Below are 7692 nucleotides of genomic sequence, written 5' to 3'. Positions count from 1 at the left end.
TAAAAAAATTATTTCTCATTTATTTGCTTTTGGTAATATTGTTTTAAATAAGGAAAGATGTAACTGAATTTAATATTCAAGTAAAGTCAATTTAAGATGCAAATCATATTTTATATATATAAATATATATATATATATATATAATCTGAAAATATTTCTCAAATTTCTAGACATTCATTTTTAAAAAACAAGTATTTTTCAGTTAACTTTCAAATTTTAGACGACTTGATTTATTTATATCCTATAACAAAATATCCTAATTTAACATAAGAATTTGGAAATGAAAAGTAAAATTATCCAAATCCTTTCTTATTCCTTAAACACATATATAAATCACTATCCAATACAAGCCAAAAAATACAACACCACACCCAAAAAAAAAAACGAAAAAACGAAAAAGGATACAACTTTATCTAGATACAATAATTCAATTTTCAAATTGAATATGTAATTGTTTATTTTAGTTTATTAAATGATTAAAATTATTTGTGAATAACTAAGCAAGTCTCTAAAAAGTAACTCAAGGAGATCGTTCAAACATCATCCGTCGACTTAGAAAGAAACTTATGCATGATTGGGCGTGCTTTGCACATGGCCTCCAATGGCATGGCTTTAGGCATAGTGATCCCACTGCCTTCATTTATGTCAACTTCTTTTGTAGTAACCCTTTCCCACTCAAAACTTTGAATCAACGAACCCAAAGTTAGGCTCACTGTACGTTGGGCGAGGCCTGCCCCAGGACAAGCCCTCCTCCCAATCCCAAATGGCATTAGCTTATGTCCGTCAACCTCACCATTTTCAAACCTCTCAGGCTTAAAACTAGTTGCATCATCCCACACCTTAGGATCTCTATGTATGGCCCATGCATTGACCAATAACATTGTGCCACTTGGTACGTCATATCCTTCAATGGTGCAATCAGCGGAGGACATATGGGGTACTAACAATGGTGTTGCTGGATACAATCGAAGAGTTTCTGAGATAATACTTTGAAGGTAGGGTAATTTGGAAACATCTGATTCCTCAATCAATTTCTCTTCTCCAATTTGACTATCTATCTCATCTCTAGCCTTCTTCAATATATTAGGATGATTTAGTAGATTAGTCATTGCCCACTCTAATGTAACTGATGACGTATCAGTCCCAGCCAATAACAATACCTGTGCATTATACATGAGGTGTTTAGAATAGAACAATAATATATTACATAAAAACGGTTTGTTTATATATGTTATGGGACATTTTATTTGATAAACTGTACATAACTAGTTAGTCTAATGTTATTGTGGATTTTTTTTTTTTTTTTTGGGACTAAGGGTCTGTTTGAAATTCGCTTATTTTGCTAAAACTAAAAACTTTTTGCTAAAAGTAGTGTAAATAAAGGTAAAATTTAACTGAAATAATACAGTGAAACTCATTAATAGTGCCAAAAAATACAATGAAACTCATAAATAGTAAAAAAAAATAAGCTGAATGATAAAACAGACTGACTTTTTAATTTGGAGCAAAACGAATCCTAAGAATGTCACTTTTTCGCACTAGATAGCAATTCCGATGGAGCTACTAAAGAAAAATAAAACAGAAAATTGCATGACTGCTTTTTAAGATGCAAAAATCAAACAAAACCTTGATTTCCTAGTTTTCTCAATAAGAGATGAAGCACTATTGAGTGCACTTACCAATATAAGCCCCTTGATGAGTTGGTCTGTGTAGTAGTCTGGCTGCGATTTTTGCAAAGAAAGCAAATGGTCAATCATAGTGTTACCCTCTTCCTCCTTACGCCTTTGCTCATCAACAAGTGCTTGCAAGATCTCATCCGTCCTCTTGGAGAGACTCTTCAACTTCTTCTCCAAACCTCCATAATCCATCCACCGCAAGATAGGTACAAACTCCGCTGGATTTGATGCCCCTCCTAACCTTGTTGACTCTTTTAATATCCGCCTAAACTGTCTCGCTTCTTCCTCATCCTTCACGTCCTCACCGTACCTGTAGTACCGTTTCCCTGCCACCATTCTCATTATGGTGTTAAATGTCATCTCCGAGAACATTGATTGTAGCTCCACCTTGGCGAAACCGTGGCAAGAATTGCGTGACAGGTTGCGTAGCAAGTGCTTCATCTCGTCCCTTCGGATGCCTAAGAACTTGTTGAGGCGATTGCTTGAGAAGATTTCAAGGGTACTAATGCGGCGGAGGTTGCGCCAGTGATCGCCATATGAGGATTGTGATAAGGTGGTGTTGTTGTAGGCAATGTGCTTGCCTAATAGGAGGGGAGGACGGTCGGCTAATACTATGTCATTCTTTGTGAAGCATTCTTCAACTGCTGATGGGGATGACACAATGACCACAAGTTGTGAACCAAATTTGAGTGAGAATATTTGACCATATTTTTGTGAGAGGGAATGGAAAGTACGGTGGAGTGGTTTTTTAATGATATGGAGATGGCCTATAATTGGAAGAGAAGGTGGGCTAGGTGGGAGTTGTTTTGGTCGAGTAGTTCTTGTTTTGACGATGAGCTTGGTAGCAACAAGAAATATGAGAAGAGTGAGAGACAAATATAGTAAGATGGCTACCATGTCTACTTTTTATGATATTTTGATACTGAAATGATTTCTGATGCTCTGTGATTGAAGATGCATGCACATGGTCACTACATATTTATAGGGACTAGCTACTAGCCAGTTAGTGTTAGAATATCATCACTGTACACCAAATACGTTTTGGAGTTTGGACGGTTGTTTCACGTTTCACGTTTCACATATTGAAGTCATGTTTTTTGTAGTTCCAGTGCCTCACGTTACTTACTGCTTACGGTCTCACACAAGATTATTTTCTTTTCTCTCATTTGATTTGCGTCACTGTGTACGTAATTGCATAGTTCGTAAAAAAAAAGAGTACGTAATTGCATTTGGCTTTGCATGCATGTTTATATATACTTATGGAAAATGCTAAGGACATAAAAAAATCTCATAATTATTGTCACAATTAATTTATCAATTAACAAGTTGTGAATGATGGACGTCAAATAGTGGGTCTATATCTCCACCATTTATAACTCGCCACATGACGAGTTGTGGTAAAAGTTGTGAAATTTTTTGTATCTCTAGAATTGTCCTATATATATATATATATATATATATATATAATGTTTGGATAAAGGGTGTTCATCAAACCGCATAAACTGCACCAAAATTGCCGGCAAAATGGCATAACTACACTACACCGCAAGTAATAGTGTATCACACTGCATGGTACAGTGTGGTTTGTGGTTTTATAATTAAAAACCGCACTGCACCCTTTCTATATATATTAATATATTTATTTATTTTTAAATAATAAATATATTATTAATAATTTAATAACCCTAATTTTCAAGAAAATAAATAAATAGTTTGATAATCCTAGCAAGTGTTGACTAGAAAAGCCAACCCAAAATAAAGAAAAACTAGCTTAGTTATTTAAAACTTGGCCCAAAAAAAAGGAAAAATTAGTTTTGGGCTGTGTAGGAAAAACCCAAAATTTGAAAAATATACCAACTTCAAACCGCATCTTATACATAGCACTGCATATATGACCGCAAAAATGAGGTGCGGTGTGATTATGGTTTTAGTTAAACTCTAACTGCACCACATTGCACCGCACCGCATTGCACATGTGACCGCAAAAATAAAGTATGGTGCAATTATGGTTTTAGTTAAACCACACCGCAAAGTGTAATGCTAAAATTGGACCAAAACCGCACCACACCACACTGCAAACACCCTTAGTTTAAAAGAAACGACGCTGTTTAAAAGAAAGAAAAAGCATTGTTGCCAACTTCCAAAACGGTGTAGTTTCGCCTAAAATCAAAGCACAAAACACAAAACATTCCCAATTCAACTCATTCCCAAAATCTTTCACCAAAAACGCACACTGAGAGTTCCTTTGAAACATCTTCATTTTGTAGGGCAATTTCTCAAAACATAAAAGAATATGTCAACACATGAACATATCACCTAACAACCTAAATTACCAAAATGTGTGGTTTTGTAAACTAAACTAGCCCTTGTTTGGGAGGATGGAATGAAATAAAATGGAAATTAATAAAAAGAATAATTTTAGAATTTTCTTCTCTTCCCTTGTTTGGGAGTTTTAATGGAAGGAATGGAAAGTCTATTTCCTTGTTTGGGAGTTTAAATGGGAGGGAATGAAATAGGTAAGAAGAAACACTCATTCCTCTCTATTTCCTTACAATCTTAAATTTTCATTTCCCCGAAATTAGGAGGAATGGGAGGGAATGAAATTAGATTTAATGAATTTTTTACTAAAACTTCCAAAATACCCTTATATATTCAACCCTTTATTTTAAAATAGGGGGTCTAATAAAAATATTGTCATAAAATGATTTCATTTCATTTCATTCCATCTATGTTACACTCAAACAAAATTACTTATATTCCATTCTTGTATATGGGGGGCCTTTTTGGCCCAAAACAGATATAATGATGTTGATCCAGTGCCTCACGTTACCGACTACTTACGGTCTCACACAAGATTTTTTTCTTTTCTCTCATTTGATTTGCGTCACTGAGCACGTAATTGCATTTGGCTTTTCATGCATGTTTATATATACATATGGAAAATGTTAGGGACATAAAAAAAAAATCTCACAATTATTGTCACAACTTATCAAATAACAAGTTGTGAATGGTAGACGTCAAATGGTGGGTCTACATCTCCACCACTCATAACTCGCCACATGACGAGTTATGACAAAAGTTGTAAAAAATTTTGTATTCCAAAAATTGCCCTATATATATATATATATATATATAATGTGTGGATAAGGGGCAATAAAGAAATAGGAGATAGAGTTTTAATGATAAAACTTAAGCATCTCTCCTCTGCGTAGGAGTTCTCCCTCTCGTTCAATGAGTATTTTCTCTCCTTTAGGATATCCTAAGGACTAGCTTTTTCCTTTTTCCTTCCTTACACACCATCATGGCAGACAATTTGAGAAACAGTCTAGATAACATGAAGTTGACCTCAGAAGAAGAAGAAATGATCACAGTTTCAGATGAAGGTTGAAAGGATGAGATATAGAGAGTTGCAGCCTGAGTTTGATAGGGAAATTTCTTACGTGTAAACCTTTCAATAAGAGAGCGGCACAGAGGACTTTGAGAAAAGCATGGGGCTTAGATGACACCAGATTATAGAGGTGGGATCAAGTATGTTCCAATTCAAATTCCAAACTAAATTTGACTTAGAAAGGGTGATGAAGGAGGGTCCCTGGACCTTTGACAATCAGGCGCTTATGTTGCGTAAGCAGCAAAAAGGAATGACAGAAAATAATGTAAAGTTTAATTCAATGTCCTTATGGGTCCAGATTTGGGGAGCGACCTTTGATATGTTCTCTCTTAAGGTGGCAACGGAAGTGGGAAGCAAGATGGAAGTAGTGGAAGAAGTTGAAAAAAGGCAAAAACAAGAGGCTCAAAGTATTTTCATGCAAGTCAAAGTCTCTATTCCAATCTCAAAACCATTCCGGAGAGGGAGTTATATTGCAGGATTAGATGGGGGTTGTACTTGGGTTACATTCAAGTATGGGAGACTTCCTATGTTCTGTCACTATTGCGACTTACTAGGACATGATATTCGATATTGTGCAAGCCATTACGCTACGTTGAAGAATGGGAAAGAGGTGGTCTGTCAATATAGAGATTGGTTAAAAGCTTTGGGTGCTCGTAATGGGTCACTATCCAAGAGGAAGCCAAATCAATCTACTCCAACTGATGAAGCCGTCGAGGAGATGAAGAAGGGTACCGGCAGCCCCACTCCACCGTATAGCCTAGTGGCAGCGGTGGTTGCTCACTCTACAAACCCTACTGAAGGTGGAAGCCATGAGAAAGGAAAGTGCGATAATCAAGGAACCATTACAAACCTCTAGGTGGTTACCAATCTGAGAGAACAAGAAGATAGGGCAGTTACGGCAAGCTACCTAATAATAAGGAATTTATTTCGAAGGATCCAGCTGCACATGAGGAATTGCCAAATGGAAGTGAGCCAATTAAAACTAGGCTTATTGAGGGAACTTATACACTTAAGCCCAAGTGGACTAGGATACTTCGAATGGACTGTGGGCCTGGGGCTTCAAAGAAAGGAGAACTAAAGGAAATATTGGGGAAAATGGCTTCATCACAGATTAATAAGGAGGAGGCAGTGGACGAAGTGGAGGTGCATATGGAGAAGAGAGGGCGAATCCAGGATGATCAACTTATCATTGAAGCGGCGGGGGTGTCTGAACACCCTTGTCGATCACAATGAGGCTATTAAGTTGGAACTGCTAGGGGCTTGGGAACCCTTGGATAGTTCGAAACCTTTGCAAACTTGTGAAGGATCAAGCTCCCATGGTGTGTTTTTTAATTGAAACGTGGTTGGACAAAAAGGGTTTTGAGAAGCACTATAGAGAAATACCCTTTTCCCAATAAATTCGTTGTTAAGAAGCCCAATTCAGGAGAAGGCTTGGCATTGTTATGGAAAGCGGAGGCGAAGGTAGATGTCATTAATTTTACAGAAAATCAAATACTGGCAAAGGTGGTTGAAGAAGACAGTTTTCAATGGTAGCTAACTTGCTTTTATGGATGGCCAAAACACAATCAAAAAGTTAAGTCCTAGGCTCTCTTATCTCATCTTTCGACGTTTGTCGACGAGCCGTGGCTATGTATAAGAGACTTTAATGCCATATTACACTATACAGAGAAACAAAGTCTACGACCTCCCTTATATAATCAAATGGATGATTTTTGGATTACATTGGAGCGGTGCAACTTGGCTGACCTGGGCTTTTCCAGCTACCCATTCAACAATAAGTGACTTGGACAAGCAAACACAAGGCAACGACTAGACCAGGCTATGGCTAACGTAGAGTGGAGTTTGAAATTCCCAACTAGCACAGTCACACACCTTTTCTCTCACGCCTCTGACCATCTGCCAATTATTCTTCATACCAAGATTGATAGGTGCACAAACTTAAGGAGCAAAAATGGATTTAAGTTTGAAGAAGCATGGTTGTAACGCCCCAAAAATCATAAGCAATAAAAGCCTATTTAATCTGAATAATCCATAAAAAATATTAAATAAAAGAAACTAGCAACCTTGAATCTGATCACAAAAGTCAGAGCTCTAATTCACCTAATACAAAACATCCTCAAAGATAATTCTCCAATACAATGTTTAATGCCATAAAATAATAATAAAATCTTTAGTTCCACAAAAATAGTTCGTAACTTCTGTCTCCCAAGAATATCTACTCTAGTAATCCATCTAATGTATCTGTAATGAGATATAAAGGGAGGTGAGATAACTCAATAAGTAGAATTCACTAACATTGGGGTGTGGGAACAAACCTTTCAAATAAATAATTCTGTAAGGTTGAATTTATTCAACCATCTAATTGGCTTTATTCCGTGCCAAATTTGCTTGTAATTCAGCATTTAGTAACCCTGTATTTAGGTGGGATTGTTGTAAGGGTAGTGAGTGAGATAGTGTGAAGATTGCTCAAGAGTGTGCAAGAAAACAGAGTGTCGCGGCTGGGACTCGCGACTGGACTCGCGGCTTCAACCCGCCAGAAGATGCACACGTGCCAAGCATGCTGGAAGATGAACAGTCATGCTAGCTGGAGCACTACAGGACAAAACAGGACAACTGGCCATACGGTTA

General features: G+C 36.9%; 1 protein-coding gene across 1 annotated transcript; it reads right to left on the bottom strand.

Annotated features, from left to right (window-relative positions):
- Positions 1–283: 283 nt before the first annotated feature.
- Positions 284–2620, bottom strand: LOC126722857 (cytochrome P450 81E8-like). Its single transcript, XM_050426004.1, has 2 exons — positions 1680–2620; positions 284–1160 (listed from the first exon to the last, which is right to left on the bottom strand). The coding sequence occupies exons 1-2, from the start codon at positions 2571–2573 to the stop codon at positions 534–536; spliced, it is 1521 nt and encodes a 506-aa protein (XP_050281961.1). The 5' UTR covers positions 2574–2620; the 3' UTR covers positions 284–533.
- Between the last annotated feature and the right edge of the window lie 5072 nt (positions 2621–7692).

Source organism: Quercus robur, chromosome 4, assembly GCF_932294415.1.
Source record: "Quercus robur chromosome 4, dhQueRobu3.1, whole genome shotgun sequence".
NCBI classification, from domain to species: domain Eukaryota; kingdom Viridiplantae; phylum Streptophyta; class Magnoliopsida; order Fagales; family Fagaceae; genus Quercus; species Quercus robur.
Note: the sequence above shows the minus strand (reverse complement) of the source record. Positions and strands in the feature narration are given on the sequence as shown.

Excerpts from the sequence above, each read along its gene's own strand:
- LOC126722857 (XM_050426004.1), bottom strand. The coding sequence starts at position 2,573 with ATGGTAGCCATCTTACTATATTTGTCTCTCACTCTTCTCATATTTCTT. Across the intron at positions 1,161-1,679 it reads TCATCAAGGGGCTTATATTG|GTATTGTTATTGGCTGGGAC; the intron begins GTAAGTGCACTC and ends TATAATGCACAG.